Source organism: Leucopleurus acutus (genome assembly GCF_964270905.1).
Source record: "Leucopleurus acutus genome assembly, chromosome: 19".
Classification (NCBI taxonomy): domain Eukaryota; kingdom Metazoa; phylum Chordata; class Mammalia; order Artiodactyla; family Delphinidae; genus Leucopleurus; species Leucopleurus acutus.
In genome coordinates this window covers 47,646,651-47,663,190 of record NC_139161.1, presented here as the reverse complement: position 1 = coordinate 47,663,190, position 16,540 = coordinate 47,646,651, and the positions used below count along the sequence as shown (strand labels likewise).

The 16,540-nt window shown below is 51.0% G+C and overlaps 1 protein-coding gene across 2 annotated transcripts in view; it reads left to right on the top strand.

Annotated features, from left to right (window-relative positions):
* The window catches only part of SLC43A2 (solute carrier family 43 member 2), a 36,709-nt gene that overhangs the window by 12,881 nt on the left and 7,288 nt on the right, over positions 1-16,540 (top strand). Inside the window, exons 5-8 of one of the 2 annotated variants that reach the window (XM_082861066.1) lie at positions 12,302-12,394; positions 14,182-14,315; positions 14,399-14,601; positions 15,036-15,182. In XM_082861066.1, the coding sequence (XP_082717192.1) occupies positions 12,302-12,394; positions 14,182-14,315; positions 14,399-14,601; positions 15,036-15,182 (577 nt within the window). Of the gene's footprint in view, positions 1-12,301; positions 12,395-14,181; positions 14,316-14,398; positions 14,602-15,035; positions 15,187-16,540 lie in introns of both variants that reach the window. The other variant, XM_082861067.1, reaches the window with a different exon arrangement.

Genomic DNA, 16,540 nt, shown 5'->3' with positions numbered 1-16,540 from the left:
TTGTACTCTTTTGTACATTTTTATTTATTTATTTTTTTAAAGCTACTATTTCTTTTCTTTTTAATTTTTTTGAAGGAACATTTATTTACTTATTGGCTGCGTTGGGTCTTCATTGCTGCGCGCGGGCTTTCTCTAGTTGAGGCGAGCGGGGGCTACTGTTCGTTGCGGTGTGTGGGCTTCTCATCAAGGTGGCTTCTCTTGTTGTGGAGCACGGGCTCTAGGCGCACAGGCTGCAGTAGTTGCGGCACGTGGGCTCAGTAGTTGTGGTGCACGGGCTTAGTTGCTCTGCGGCATGTGGGATCTTCCCGGACCAGGGGTCAAACCCATGTCCCCTGCGTTGGCAGCCGGATTCTTAACTACTGCGCCACCAGGGAAGTCCCTATTTTTATTTTTTAAACCAGGTAGATTTATAAAAAATGGATATATCTCCTTCCTTCTCAAATTCCCAGGGGAAAACAAATGTTGAAACTGTAAGAAATATGTTAGAACTGTCAAACGTACACAGATTCCACTAAGTTGTATAAATTGTGAAGCAGGAGCCGTGGTTCTGTTTGCTTTTTGATAGTGTGAACACGACCACCTCTTTCATCAAAATGAAAAATAAAAATCTGGCATCACCCCCGTTATTTGAGCCACACTATGCCTATGTGATGGCAGCTCTGAATTTCGGGATAGAAGAAAGAGATGGTCCTTGAGGAGTTTATGCTCTGAAATACAGAAAGCTGCTTTATTGTAATAAAGCCTAAGACAAATAGATAAGAACCACCACACCATGAATCCCCTTTAAGAAAGTCTTTAACGGGAATAAAGATGCAGACCTACTAGAGGATGGACCTGAGGATACGGGGAGGGGGAAGGGTAAGCTGGGACAAAGTGAGAGAGTGGCATGGACATATACACTGCCAAATGTAAAATAGTTGGCTAGTGGGAAGCAGCTGCATAGTGCAGGGAGATCAGCTCGGCGCTTTGTGACCACCTAGAGGGGTGGGATAGGGAGGGTGGGAGGGAGGGAGACGCAGAGGGAGGAGATACGGGGATATATGTATATGTGTAACTGATTCACTTTGTTACAAAGCAGAAACTAACACACCATTGTAAAGCAATTATACTCCAATAAAGATGCTAAAAAAAAAAAAAGAAGACGGTCTTTAAAATGAGTTCATAGTTATTGTCCAGGAAACCTTTAGGGGAGGCTAGTAGGCTCATAAGGATTCTTTTTCTTTTCTTTTCTTTTTTACGATTATAAAACAAAAAGTAAGCAGTCACTATTTTGGAAATATAAAATGTGGACTGTAAAATCCTATAAGCCTAACTTCATCAGTTTAGAATGTAACTCTCCATTATGAAAAAAATAAGAAAATCTGGATATACTAATGCTGCTCTTTTTAAAAGAAATACTGTTACAACTTGCCTTTTTCACTTAACAGTGTATCTTTTATGTCTTTTCCTGCCAGTCCTTAGAAATCTACCTTATTATTTTAAACTATGGAGATTGGCCTCATTATTAAACAGTTCCATGTTGTTCTATAATATAGATGTGCCGTACTTTATGTAACCAGCTTCCTGCTAATGGACTTTTGGGTTGGTTTCCAATTTTTCTGATTTATGATGCTGCCGAAGTAAACATCCCTGTACATGTATTTCTGTAAAATAAATTCCTAGAAGTGGGATTGCTGGGCCCCAGGATCAGCATGTGTTAAATTTTAATATAGATTGTCAAATGATCTTCCCAAAAGTTTATACACAGATGCTAGCCTTCCAGAATGTCTGAGAGGTTTTCCTCCACACCCCTTCCGATACCCTGTCTTGCAATCTTGCAAACATTTGCCGGTCTAATCTGGTGAAAACTGATATACTATGATTTAAAATTTTTTTCCTTGTTAGTGAGATGGAGCATCTTTTCACCTCTTTTTTGTGATCATTTGCATTTCTTCTGTGACTGCTTCTTTGTGTCATTTGTCTTTTTTTACAGGGTTGATTCTCTCTTTTGTGTGTGTTTTTGAGCACTCTCTCACATACAAAAAAATTAGTTCTGTTTCTGAGTGAGCAAGGGTCTTACCCTAGGTTTTTGTTTGTTTGTTTGTTTGTTTGCAGTACGCGGGCTTCTCACTGTTGTGGCCTCTCCCGTTGCGGAGCACAGGCTCCGGACGCGCAGGCTCAGCGGCCATGGCTCACGGGCCCAGCCGCTCCGCGGCATGTGGGATCCTCCTGGACCGGGGCATGAACCCACGTCCCCTGCATCGGCAGGCGGACTCTCAACCACTGCGCCACCAGGGAAGCCCTACCCTAGGATTTTTTAGGCCTCTAGGCGGTCCATGAATGAGCTTCAGGAGGGCTGGGCACTCCCTTGAGATTCTCAGCAAGCAAGCACATTGTGTGTGTGTGTGTCTGCATGTGCACACACATGCCGTGCACGTGCATCTTTCTAGAGGAGGGTCTGTTGCTTTCATCAGCCTCTAGTAGGTCTGTGTGAAGCCAAACACACTGCAGCAGGAGTGTTCCTGCTAGCTCTTGGCTCTCCCAGAGGGAGGTAAAGGCTGCACAGGCCAGATAGTGACCAGGCAAGAAAACCATCTAATCATCACCTGCAGCATTTGGTTAGCAGGCATCTGTTTAAGGGAGGTTGGTGGCTTGTCCTCTAAGGTCCCCATTCTTGGATCTAGAGCAGAGGTCAGCGAACTGCAGCCCCCAGGGCACATCCAGACCACTGCAGGTTTCTGTAAACAAAGTTTTACTGGCCCAGAGCCGCTCCCACTTGTTTCTTTTGTGCTGTGGCAGCAGAGTGAAGTCTTTTACAGAGACCACATGGCCTGCAAAAGCTAAAATAGTTAATCTCTGTCCTTTTACAGAAGACGTCCAACAACCTTTGGTCTAGAGGCACCAAGAAGCTGCTCAGTCACAATTCCCTGTTGGAAAGCAGGGGTGACACCCACCCCCAGCCCCTGCTCACTCCCCTTCTAGTTTCATGGCCCAACTCCCTAAGCACCTTTTTTTGTTTGTTTTTTTTTGTGGTACGCGAGCCTCTCACTGTTGTGGCCTCTCCCGTTGCGGAGCACAGGCTCCAGACACACAGGCTCAGCGGCCATGGCTCACGGGCCCAGCCACTCTGCGGCATGTGGGATCTTCCCGGTCCGGGGCACGAACCCATGTCCCCTGCATCGCCAGGCAGACTCTCAACCACTGTGCCACCGGGGAAGCCCCAGCACCTTTTTTTTAAGGGTTTTTTTTTTTTTTTTTTTGATTTATTTGTTTTTGGCTGCGTTGGGTCTTTGTTGCTCTGCGCGGGCTTTCTCTAATTGTGGTGAGTGGGAGCTACTCTTCTTTGCGGTGCGCAGGCTTCTCATTGTGGTGGCTTCTCTTGTTGCAGAGCACAGGCTCTAGGCACCCGGGCTTCAGTAGTTGTGGCTCGCGGGCTCTGGAGCGCAGGCTCAGTAGTTGTGGCGCACAGACTTAGTTGCTCCGCGGCGTGTGGGATCTTCCTGGACCAGGGCTCGAACCTGTGTCCCCTTCATTGGCAAGCAGATTCTTAATCACTGCGCCACCAGGGAAGCCCCCTAAGCACTTTTTATGTCATCTGTTTCCTCCTCCCCACGCTGCCCCTGGCCTGAGGGACCTCCTTGGGCGTTCCTCTGTCCTGTGAGGCCTCAGATAAGGAGCGTCTCCAGAACAGACCCCGAAAGGGGAATGAGAAGCAGGTCAGTGAGGGCAGGGCTGGAGCTCTTGGGCAATGTTCCTGGGCTGGCCGAGGCTTCTGCTGAGCAGAGCTGAATCTCTTTCTGACACAGCCCAGGCCTTTGAGAAAGCAGAACTGTCAGGATCGGCTCCCGGAGACGCCGAGCTAGCAGCACAACGGTACTTTCTGTTTGGGTCTCCCACCCATGTTCTAATTGGGGGGACAAAGGAGTCTTCAGGGTCGCCTTTAGGAGCTTCCTAAATCAAATCTCCTACAGCAGCTCTGGGTCCATGGGTAATCACTCCGTAATAACCTGGGAATCTGGGGGGAATGTTGCCAGGGAAATCTTAATTGGGGGACTTTCTGAGTCCCAAGGGGTTTTGTGTTGCATGGGCTGTGGTATAAATAAAGATGACCAGAGACAGTGAGCTGCTATCCCCATTGGTGGAGAGGGGGCCCCAAGTTGGCAGAATGCCTTCTCCCCACAGGCCTGTAGACCTCCCTACAGAGCCGGAGAGGTGTGTACTCATAGGTGATCCCATCCCCTAGAGCAGAGACTGGATCCCATGCCAGGTGGGCTGCTTAATGGCTAGAACTGGCTTTCCCAGGTCCCTGCCGCAGAGGGCCCCGGGCAATGCGACACCCTCAGAGGAGGAGGGTGCGGGTCACTGGTGGTGCAGGGCACACCCCGAGGTGCCGAGCCTCAGCCTCCCCCCTGGACATCTGGACAGCACACTCTGGTCTGTTTGCTCAAGGCCTCGCATTTGCTCAGGTCTTTAACTCGCTTCATTGGCTCGAGGAAAACACCAGCCGGTGGCGGAGGCGGCGTCTCTGGGCCGCCATCCGATGATCCGGGGCCAGGGTTGCTTAGAGATGGGAACAGATGCCGCCAGTGTTGTGAGCATGTCATTTCCACTTCGTTCCTCTGACCCCTGTCAGTGTGGGTGAGACGGGGAGTTCTGAGCTGAAACCCTCCCAGAAAAGTGATGACAAAATGTTGCCAGGCTCCTTAATGAAAAATTTCTCTGTGGGCTTTCCCTATTTGATTTATTGAAGTCTTACTTTGAACCTGAGGAAGAAGTGATCCCACGGGAGTTGGGGTCTGGGTGTGAAGAGAAATAAATATCCCTCTTCAAACACCTGAGAGAAGGGGAGGGAGAGGATTCTGGGTACAGCAGTGAAGCAAATGCCCCCTGGGGGTGTGTGTGGGAGTTTAGCATTCCTGCTCAGGCCAGGAGAGGGTCCCCAAGGCATCCTATGTGCCCCAGGTGCCAGGTGAGCAGGACCCTCCCAGTGCCCAGAGCCAGCTCTGCCTCTGGGTTTCTGTTCTGAGCCTTGAGAACCCAAAGCAGTCAGCTGATCACCATTGGCTTGGGAAAAATTCACCCGTCAGAGTGCACCACATTCCGAAGTTGCCCCAGCACGTGACTCGTTCAGGGGTGGACAGAATGTGTAGTGGGGACATCGGGGATGGACCTGGCTGGGAAAGCGGATGAGGTGACTGGGGTGTGGAGCCCCTCCGCCTCACCCCTTCGGCAGTGGAGCGGAAAGGTGACCACAGGACCTTCTCCGGGCAGTGTGTGCTTGGAGCTGTTGGCTGGGAAGGGTTAGAAAAGGGCCCGGCTTTGCTGAGTCCGCTTGTCCAGACTGGCACCTGGATCCTGGCCTGTTCAGGTTGCACAGAGCTCTGCGTGTGTACCGCCGCCACCTGTGGACAAGGCTCACCTCTGGAAGGGGCCTGAGGACCAGAATGCCAGCCCCTCGCCCACCCGGCACGGCATGCGGCTGCTCCCTGAGGACCCAGCTGGCGGGCTGGGGAGATCACTGATTTGGAAAGTCGGTGCCAGGTGGCTACACAGTGGCTCTTCTGTCCCGCCCGCCAGCAAGCCCCAGGCCTGAGTTGGGGGGCCCTGGGAGGAGAGGCATCTTAAAGAGGGTCCTCCAAGGAGGACGGCCCACCCTCACCGTGCTGGAGCCTAGGCTTCTGGTGATTCTCATCCAGTAGCAGCTTCTGTGGCCAGCACTCCAGGGGAGGGGCCATCTGCAGCTGCTGTTTTCCCCTCTGGGAAGGTCACACAGCCTGTTTACAGTGCAGCCCAGGGGCTGAGAGAATGAGTCACCACCGGCTCACGCAGGGATGGCCTCCCCATGTGAGCCAGGCCAGCACGGAGGGCCGGTTCTGCCCGGCTGGGCCCCCTCCAGCCCTAGTCCTCCCCGAGGCAGCAGGGGTGGTGGTGGGAAGCACACAGAGCCCAGGAGGGGGCCTGCGCCCCCCACCTGCAAGTGCAGTTGTGAGCCCAGGGTCAGGAAGCCGCCCCTGCTGAGTGTTTTCCCCGCATCTGTCATTGCAGTTCAGCTACAGCTTCCTACTTGGCAGGAGACATGGTTCTTGCCCCTCCGCCTGACCCTCAAGCCGGTACTAGGGCACTCTGCTCAGTACTCAGCCACCACTCACTCTATCACCAGGGCTTCTGAGTGGCCATTATGTGCAGCTGAGGTCAGGCAGAGGCAGAAGGAGAGAGGAGGGAGGGAGGGAGGGAGGGAGGGAGGGAGGGTCATGTGGAGACCAGTGGGGGAGGAGACTCAGACAAGAAGATGAAACAAGAGAGAGTCTACAGCCAAATGCAAGTCCACCTGACAGTGTGGCCCTGGACTGTGGGGAGGTCGGCCAAGGAAGGTCAAGGGGAGAGAAGGAGGCAGGTAGGTCTAAAAGGAGCATCGGAAAGGATCTAAGAAATCTCTAGTGGGGAGAGCAAACAGAATGCTTAATAAGGGACGCAGAGAGGTGAGAGAGGTAAGGGTAATTGCCTTGGTTCCCCAAATCAAGTGTGTACCCTTCAAGGGCCATGTGAGTTTTCCAAGACACAGAGTAACCCAGTGGCTATGCACGTAAGCTTGACCTGCTTTGAATTCCAAATTTGACCCTTACCAGCTTGGGGGAGTCCCTTGACTTTTCTAATCCTAAAGTTTTGTACCATTAAGTGAGGGTAATAAGTGACACCTGGGACTTCCCTGGTGGCGCAGTGGTTAAGAATCTGCCTGCCAATGCCGGGGACACGGGTTCGAGCCCTGGTCTGGGAAGATCCCACATGCTGCGGAGCAGCTAAGCCCACGTGCCACAACTACTGAGCCCGCGTGCCACAACTACTTAAGCCCATGCACCTAGAGCCCGTGCTCTGCAACAAAGAGAAGCCATCGCAATGAGAAGCCCACGCACTGCAACGAAGAGTAGCCCCTGCTCGCTGCAACCAGAGAAAGCCTGCACGCAGCAACAAAGACCCAATACAGCCAAAAATAAATAAATGAATAAGTTTATTTTTTTAAAAAAGTGACACCTATCTGGTAAGGATGTTTTGAGGGCTTTTAGGATAATAATAGTTGCTATTATAATAATAATGCTAGTATATGATTTAGTATATTAACATAACTATGTTACATTATTATACAACTTAATAATAAGGAAAAATCCTCTGATCGAGCTGCTCCTGGGCCCAGCAAATGGGGGAAATTTCCTCTGGCAGGCATGACAGCTTTGGGAGGAAGGGAAGGAAGTAGCTTAAAGGATAAAACGCAATTAGTATTAACATGAAAAATAATTAATGCCCCCAGGGAAACCTTCTTGTCTCCTGTGCTTGCTATTTTGTGACCACACATTTGACTACTGCCAGGATGTTTATGCTTTGGGTTTCGCTGGTCAGGGTCATCCTTGATACTGTTTTCAGAGAGATTTCATCTGACACAAATGTTAGGTAGTCCCTAAAAGCTGAAACAGACTTTGACTACCTATTTAAGCACTTATATTGGTTAAAAAAAAAAAACCCACCATGAACTAAGAAGTTAAAGGCCAAACTAGGAAAACATACCTACAGTATATGGACAAACAGTGAGGGTCTTTAATATATAAAGAGCCTATGCCAAATCAATATAAACAAATTAACATCCTCATAGGAAGAAAGGACAATAGGAATATAAATGACTGATTTTAAAAACCATAGAAAAAATGTTCAAAGTCATTAACAATCAATAAATGTAAGTTTTTTCAATTTCAATTGGTATAAGTTTTCTGGAAGGCAGTTTGGCACAGAGTATCACAAAAACTTAAAAATGTGTATTCCCTTTTGCCAAATGATTCTACTTTTGGGAATTTACCTTAAGGAAATCATAGCTATATGCATGTATGTTTATCTTCAAGGATGTTCATTAAAATGTTATTTATGATAAAAATGAAAAAGGCTCTGAGAACATCAGAGAAATGGTTGCATAAATTATAGACCATCCAGAAAAGGAAATACCGGACAGTTGTTACAAATTATGTTGAAGATGAATACTAAATTACAAAATATTTATAATATATCAAGTAAAAAAAGAAAAAGTTTATAAAATAATATGTAGCATATGATCCCAGTTTGGTTACAAAGCTATAGGTATTTATGGGAAAAAGATTGAAAGGAAATATATCAAAATGGTAACATGGCTATATCAGGGGAATTTTTATTTCATTCTTTACGTGTACTTTGTTCCAGATGTTTTACAATGGACACGCATTGCTCTTCTAATCAGGAAAAATAATCGTAATTTAAATACAAGATGTACATGTTGGTAAGAAGGCTGCATAGCATGGTTTGCCCTGAGGCTCTGTACACCCTAGGAATGGCCCTGCTGACTAAAATAACATGTTAGAGAGGAGAATTTTCAGGATGTTGCAAAGAATGTTTCAGGCAGGGAGAGGCAGGGAAGCAAGGAGGGCAGCTGGAGGTTACTGCCCTTTTCCAGGCATGAGGGCAAGTGTCTCATCCAGGACCAGATGTCAAGTCAGTCTCCTCTCCCAGCTTCCTGTTCTTGCCTGTCCTGGATCCAGTTCTGGGGAGAAGACTCCAGAAGGTGAGGTCAGAGTTGCCCACTAGCCCCAAGCCCCTGTTGTTCTGTTCTAGCTTGGGTTAGGGTAGAAGGAAAAGGGCTACCTAGCAAGTAGTCTGCTCTTCAGAAGTATCCCCTCGCCCTGTCAAAAAGTTGGGGGCACTCTTTTTACCCAGAGGTGACAACTGCAACAAAAGTGTTTCCTGGCTTGACTGCACCGAGTGGCTTCTGTCCTCCATCTGCTCTTCTGGTTGGGTTCTAAGCCCTCTTTGACCCCTTTCTTCCTCCACATGCCCTGTGGAGGCTGGAGTGGCATCCCAGGCTAGAACAGTTTCCTCTTTCCTTACAAGCAGAACTAATCTTTGGATTCTCCCTGGGGCAGATGTGGCCCCAGAATGCCTGAGGCTGCCTTGCTGGAGTAGCCAGCGTGGCACAGCCCAAATATGTGAGCTCAGAAGCCGAGGCATGTCCTCTGAACCACAGCATGCCTGGGAGGCAGGTGTGCAAAGAGTAAGGTTGTGCACCTTTAGTGCTCACTCGGATGTGCCTGGGCCCCCATGAGCACGTCACATTTCCTCTGTCTTTGCCTGGGGGAGTTTCCATATGCTCCTTCTCTCCCTCTGACCCTCTCTGAAAAGACTGAGTTGACACGGGGGGCTGGAAGAAGAGATCTTTGTGTGCTGGGGCTTCTTCGGGTAGGCTGGAGAGCCACCCTGGCTTCATGCCATAGGATGGCTTTGTTGGCCATACACTATAGATTAATTCATGTTCCTTTTAAATCCTGGGATCCCCAAACATCTCAAGTCTCTTATTCATGTTTTTTTTTTCTTAACAGTGATACTGAGACATAATTCACATACCATACAATTTACCTAAAGTATACAGTTCAATGGTTTTTAGTTTATTTATAGAGTTACACAGTCATCACCAGAATCCATCATATCACCCCAAATCACATCTCTGTACCCATCAGCATTTCTACCTATTCCTCCCAGCTGCTTCCACCCCAGCCCTAGGCGACCCCTAATCTGTTCTCTGTCTCTATGGATTTGCCTGTTCTGGGCATTTCATATGAATGGAATCGTACAATTTTGTGCTCTTTCATGACTGGTTCTTTCACTTAGCATAATGTTTTCAGGGTTTATCCATGTTGTGTTGATAGCATGTATCGATACTTCATTTGTTTTTGTGGCTGAATGATATTCCATTGCGTGAATATACCACATTTTGCTTATCCAGTCATTGATCGGCATGGAGGTTGTTTCCACTTTTTGTATATTATAAAGAATGGGGACTTCCCTGGCAGGCCAGTGGTTAAGACTCTGCGCTTCCACTGCACGGGGTGTGGGTTCAATCCCTGGTCGGGGAACTGAGATCCTGCATGCCACAAGGTACAGCCAAAAAAACCAAAAACACTGCTATAAACATTCATGTACACATGGGCATATATTTTCATCCCTCTTGGGTATATATATACCTAGGAGTGCAATTTCTGGGTCATATGGTAGCTCTGTGTTTAATTGAGGAACTGCCAGTGTTTTCCAAAGTGGCTGTGTACCATTTTACATGCCTACCAGTAGTGTAGGAGGGTTCTGATTCCTCTGTATCAGCACCAGCGTTTGTTATTATGTGGTTTTTTTTTATTATTATTATTATAACCACCCTAGGGGGTATGAAGCAGTTATCTCATCATAGTTTTGATTTGCATTTCCCTATGATTAATGATATTGAGTATCTTTTCATACGGTTATTGGCCATCTGTATGTCTTCTCTGGAGAAATGTCTATTCAGAAATGTCTATCTGCCCATTTTTTAAAATAAATTTATTTTATTTTATTATTATCATTATTATTTTTTTGGCTGCGTTGGGTCTTCACTGCTGCACGCAGGCTTTCTCTAGTTGAGGCGAGCGGGGGCTACTCTTCGTTATGGTGCACTGGCTTCTCATTGCGGTGGCTTCTCTTGTTGCGGAGCACGGGCTCTAGGCATGCGGGCTTCAGTAGCTGTAGCACACAGGTTTCAGTAGTTGTGGCACGTGGGTTTCAGTAGTTGTGGCTCGCGGGCTCTAGAGCGCAGGCTCAGTAGTTGTGGTGCACGGGCTTAGTTGCTCCGCGGCATGTGGGATCTTCCTGGACCAGGGCGCCAACCCGTGTCCCCGGCATTGGCAGGCGGATTCTTAACCACTGTGCCACCAGGGAAGCCCTATTTGCCCATTTTAAAAATGGTTATATGTGGTTTTTTTTTACTGAGTTGTAGGAGTTCTTTATGTACTGCAGATACAGGTGCCCTATCAGATAGCTGATTTGTACAGATTTTCTCTCTTCTGTGCCTCTGTTCGTTTTCTTGATGGTGTCTTTGAAGCAGATTTTAAATTTTGATGATGCCCCTCCTTAATTTTTTTTTTTTTTTTTTTTTTTTTTTTTTCCGTACGCGGGCCTCTCACTGTTGTGGCCTCTCCCGCTGCGGAGCACAGGCTCCGGACGCGCAGGCTCAGCGGCCATGGCTCACGGGCCCAGCCGCTCCGCGGCATGTGGGATCTTCCCAGACCGGGGCACGAACCCGTGTCCCCTGCATCGGCAGGCAGACTCCCAACCACTGCGCCACCAGGGAAGCCCCCCTCCTTCATTTTTAATTGTGGTCAGAACAGGCAGAAATGATGAGGGGCAGGTAAATAAACACATTCAAACGGTCTCCGTTCAGCAAAAGCAGATTAGCTTGCGGGCAGCCATCACGTGGTCTGTGTTTGATAAAACCCCAAAATGATTACAGACAAAGTGGGAGGGGAACATATATTAGGTCCATAGAAACACCTGAGTTCAGTGAAACAGGTTGGCAGATCCAGGGAGCGATTCTCAATGCCAGGGACCTTGTGGGTGTGGCTGGGAAACCTTCAGCACGCGGTACGAGCGCCCCTGAGGTTAGCAAGAGCAGCCAGGACTGCCATTTGAGGAGGACGCGCTTTGCCCCATGTCTGTTTGGATCCATGACCGAGTTGCCATATTATACCATGTCTGGATTTGTATGGAATCATGTCTGGATTTGTATGGAATCATTTAGCTTCGCAGTCGTGTTGGACGGGCCCAGAGCAAGCCGCTGTGAGATGGGAAGAGCGGCCTCACAGGGAAGAGAGCCTGAGCCTCTCTTACCGTTGCTCTTTCCAGATGGAAAAGGGGAAAGCCCTCCTTGGACCTAGAAATTCAGACGCAGGACTTCCGGGCCAGCCCCCTCGTCCGCCCTGGGGGCTATAGAATTCTGATTGGCACCTTCCAGAGACCTACTCTTCTCAGCAAGAAAAGCAGCCTTTGCTGACATCTGGTCCTTCTGGGACACGGATATTTTTATTTATAAAATGATCTCATCCTCAAATAGATTCTTATTCCTAACAGGCTTGCTCCCTTTGAGGGTTGCCTCAGGCTCCCAGCTGTGCTTGCTGGCATCTTCCTGTAACCCTGCAAAGGCAGAAGGACCTGGCCTGTGCCGGAGAAGAGAGGAGGGATGCTTGCCAACCAGGAAGTCTACCAGCTCTGTCTTCATGTGCAGAGTCTGAGTTCTGTATTACTCTCCTCCCTTCCTTTATCAACCTCAGTCTGGGAAGAAAAAACTTTCAATTAGCTGCGATTACCCCTGGATCGATGCCCCCGTGAATCACACGGGGAGGAGAGTAGATAAGAAATGGTACCTGAGGATGCCATGATTCTTTCTTCCCCTCCTCTTTCATCCGTCCCCTGTCTGTTCTCTCAGCAGAAGTCTCCCTTGCTTCTTATCTTTCAGCTGCCCAACATGTTTGGTGACCTTCGGTCCACGTTTATTGCCTTGATGATTGGATCCTATGCCTCCTCAGCAGTCACCTTCCCAGGAGTCAAGGTGAGCGTGTGTACTAGTGTCTGAGCAGAGGCCTCTTTTAAGCCTCCTTCAGCGCTCCAGAAGAGGGAAGTCATTGCAGGCGCTGGGGCCCCCCCTTCCCCCAAGCCCCATCTGGGGGCAGGATGCACCTGGGCAGCATGGGGGTAAGAAAAGAAACCTGGGGCTTCCCTGGTGGCGCAGCGGTTGAGAGTCCGCCTGCCGATGCAGGGGACACGGGTTCGTGCCCCGATCCGGGAAGATCCCACGTGCCGCGGAGCGGCTGGGCCCGTGAGCCATGGCCGCTGAGCCTGCGCGTCCGGAGCCTGTGCTCCGCAACGGGAGAGGCCACAACAGTGAGAGGCCCGCGTACCGCAAAAAAAAAGAAAAGAGAAAAGAAAACTGCTGTGCGTGGGGCGGGGGGTGGGGGGGTTGGGGGAGGGGCGGGGGGTTGGGAAATCCAAGCGTATCACTGCCAGGTGTGACTGAAGGCTGCCTTTGCATTTCAGGCCTGGGGACAGAAAGGGGGTGAGTGTTTGTCCCCAGTCCTGAGTCTAACTCTAGTCCCCCCACCCCCAGGCCTGTTGCTCTGGGGCTATATTGCTCCCCACTGCCAGAGCGCTGCTCGCAGCCAAGTTGGTTCAGCTGTTTCCCTCCCAGGCAGGATTCTGAGCCCGTGGAAGTCACACAGGGTCAGGAGGGAGCAAACACCTCACTGTTCATCAGTCCCAGTTCCTGCTCCAAATCCTGTTGCTCCTGAAAGGGCTTCAGAAGGGGCTTCTCCCTTCTGTGGCACCAGCACCACATAAATCCCCTTTCCTGAGAGGTCCAAGAGGGAGAGGCCGTAGGGCAAGAGGAGGAGGAGTCACAGAAGGCGTGGGCCAGGGGCTTCCCTGGGGATCCAGTGGTGAAGACTCCACGCTTCCACTGCAGGGGGCACGGGTTTGATCCCTGGTCGGGTAACTAAGATCCTGCATGCCACACAGCGCAGCCAAAAAACAAAACAAAAAGACGTAGGCCGGCCGCCTGGACTTCGAGGCGCTTGGAGGGGCTGGGGCCAGACGTGTGGATTTTAGGGATCCTCGAGTTCTTGGAGTGCAGAGGAGCCTACAGGTTCCCCCTCCTCCTCTTCTCCGTGTCTAACTGCTGGTCCCCTCCCTGGGTAGCTGGGCTGCTGTCTGGCACTACTCTGGGGACCCTCGTGCTGGAAATCGATGGCGATAATGACATTAACAGGCTTGCAGGCTTCTCACCTGCCAGGCCCTGTGCTGAGCCCTCTACCCGCTTGACCCCCACCTTGACACCATGAGGGTACATGCCAGTGTCACACCCATTTCACAGAGGAGCAAAGCGAGACTTCCAACTGTTCATTCCTTGAGTATTTTTCTGGCACCTACCGTGTGTATGCTTCAGGGTACTAGAGGAACATCAGTGGACGAGGCTGGAGGTTCCTCAGGGAGCTGGCCTGGTAACAGATGAGGAAATGAATCAAGAAGTCAAAAACCTCAGCCAGGGCTGTTCACTGTGAGCCAGTGATGTGACAGTGATGGGTGGTCTGGGAGGGCCTCTCCAAGGAGATGACATTTGGTCCAAGCTGGAGGCATTTGGTCCAGGGCGAGCTAAGATTATTGCAATGCAGGTGCCTGACGACCAAACACCCAGGCTGATGGGGCCATGCCTCCCCTCGCAGCTGAGCGCAAGGAGAGCAGGACTGCTGGGTGCCCCTACCCGCTGCCCGCTCCGGCTTCCCTCTGCTAACTCTGCCCTCCGCCCTGCCCTGACTCCAACCGCTACCCCGTTGTGCCTCTCAGGTCATCTACGACTTCGGTGCCTCCTTCATCGTCATGCTCGTGGTCTGGGCTGGCTGCTCCGGGCTGGTTTTCCTCAACTGCTTCTTTAACTGGCCCCTGGAGCCCTTCCCGGGCCCAGAGGACATGGACTACACGTAAGTGGACGTGCGGTCTGCTCCCACCCCTACGCCGGCGAGGGGCCCTGGCAGCGCAACAGACACTCTCCTGTGGCCTCTAGGGTGAAGATCAAGTTCAGCTGGCTGGGCTTCGACCACAAGATCACTGGGAAGCAGTTCTACAAGCAGGTGACCACGGTCGGGCGCCGCCTCAGCGTGGGCAGCTCCATGCGGAGCGCCAAGGAGCAGGCGGCACTGCAGGAGGGCCACAAGCTGTGCCTGTCCACCGTCGACCTGGAGGTCAAGTGCCAGCCCGATGCCGCAGGTACCGCGTGCGGCCCCCACCTCCCAAGCCTGCCTGAGCCGTCAGCAGGGGCTCCTGAACCCACACCCACACCCCAGCAACAAGGAGGGGGAGGCCGGTCCAGATGTGGAAGCTGCAGCCCCCTCGGGGGGACCAGCTCCCACTGAGGGCTTTGTGGGTACCATCTCCCTTAATCCCCATTTCATCCCCAAAGAGCCGGTGGCACCATCCAGCCTGCCGTACAGACGAAGGGTCAGCGAGGGTGAGGGTCTCACCCAGCTTGTTTCGTACGGCTGGGTGGCCTGACTCCTGCGTCCAGCCGTCCGCCTCATCCAGCATGATTTGGTCGGCAAAGCAGGGCTGTCAGCCCCACGCGCCCAGCCCCTGGGTGGCGGGTGGGCCGTGGCCACGGCGGTACCGCCCGGTTCTCCCTGAGCACCCTCTTCTCCCCGCAGCGGCCCCCTCGTTCATGCAGAGCGTGTTCAGCCCCATCCTGCTGCTCAGCCTGGTCACCATGTGCGTCACCCAGCTGCGCCTCATCTTCTACATGGGCGCCATGAACAACATCCTCCAGTTCCTGGTCAGCGGCGACCAGGACGCAGGTAGGTGGCCTCCAGGCCCCGGGGCGCAGCCCATGAGCGGTGGCCACTCCTGCCCGCCTGAGGTTCAGCCCACTGCCCGGCTGGGCTGGACCAGCAGGGCCGTGAGATCGCAGAATCCAAGGGCCTGATTGTGTGTCAGAGCCGTTTCATCACGGCCGGGCCCAACTGTCCTTTCGTGTCCCGTCGGAGTTTCCCGGTTTAGGAGGGAGGAGAGGACTAAAATAACTACGTGTGTTTGGGGTGTGGGGGTGTGTTTTTTGTTGCCTGAGGGGGACGGTTGACGTGTGTGTTCGTAAATGAAAACACGGCACAGAACGCAGTACTCCACCTGAGAGCCTGTTGAAAGGCTATCTGTCAAACCCAACGCCAAGAATTCTCCGGGAAACCGCGGGGGTGCCGCGTGGAGAGGCTGGGGGCCGAGCTGGGGGCTGGGCTACTGCAGCTGGAGACTGGGGCTCCTGGGCCTGCACAGGATCTGTGCCCTGAACCGGGAAGCAGAGCCAGGTGGAGCCTTCCTCGTGGGTAATCCAGTCCAGGCTTGTTACTTCTGGTAAACAGAACTGATAACCCACCTGCCACTTTTCCAAGAGAACACACAAGCTGATGAGAGGTTTTGATTCTACAAAGAAAGTCATTACTTCCTCCGGGCCTGAGCTGAGTCAGCTTTAGTTATCCCTAAGCGGGACAAGCACATCTGGTAAATCCTTTTTATTGGCTGTCTCATTGGTGTGCAATGTTTGGGTTGGTCCCCCCCCCACCCCCACCCCTGGGAAGATCTGCCAGGCACTGTACATTTTTTTTTTTTTTGTACATTTTTAAAGAGGATGAGAAACCTGGCCTTAGCAAAAGGGGAAGGTGACAAAGAGGCACAGATAATGCAGGTGCTACTCCAAAAATGGGTGTTCGGACGTGAAGCAATGTGGAAAAATCCTATCACGCGCCCTTGCAAAAATTTGTAGCAAACGCAAAGATAGGAAGAAAAAGCACCTGTTTAGCTTTGTCTCGTCCAATGATATTCCCCTAGATTTCTACCCCAGGAACCCTTTTATTATGTAACATTCATTAAAATCTGTGTGCCACGCTTTGGGGAGAGATGACCTCGCGTGTCTATTTGCCCTCTGTTGTAAACCCTGAGGCCCAGACAGGTGGAGACTGACGGGTACAGAGAAGGGCCCTCACTGGCCCTTGGAAGGCAAATCTCCCTGCCGCTGAGTCATGGCCTTTTACTCTCTGAGAACTCTTGCTGCTCAAGAGGCATTTTTTCCATCTGGTTCCCGCATTCAAAAAGTCAATTTCAAGAAGTAGAGGAAGTTGGGCCAGGAAATTCGGTCTGCAGCTGACAGGGCATTGGTTTTCCC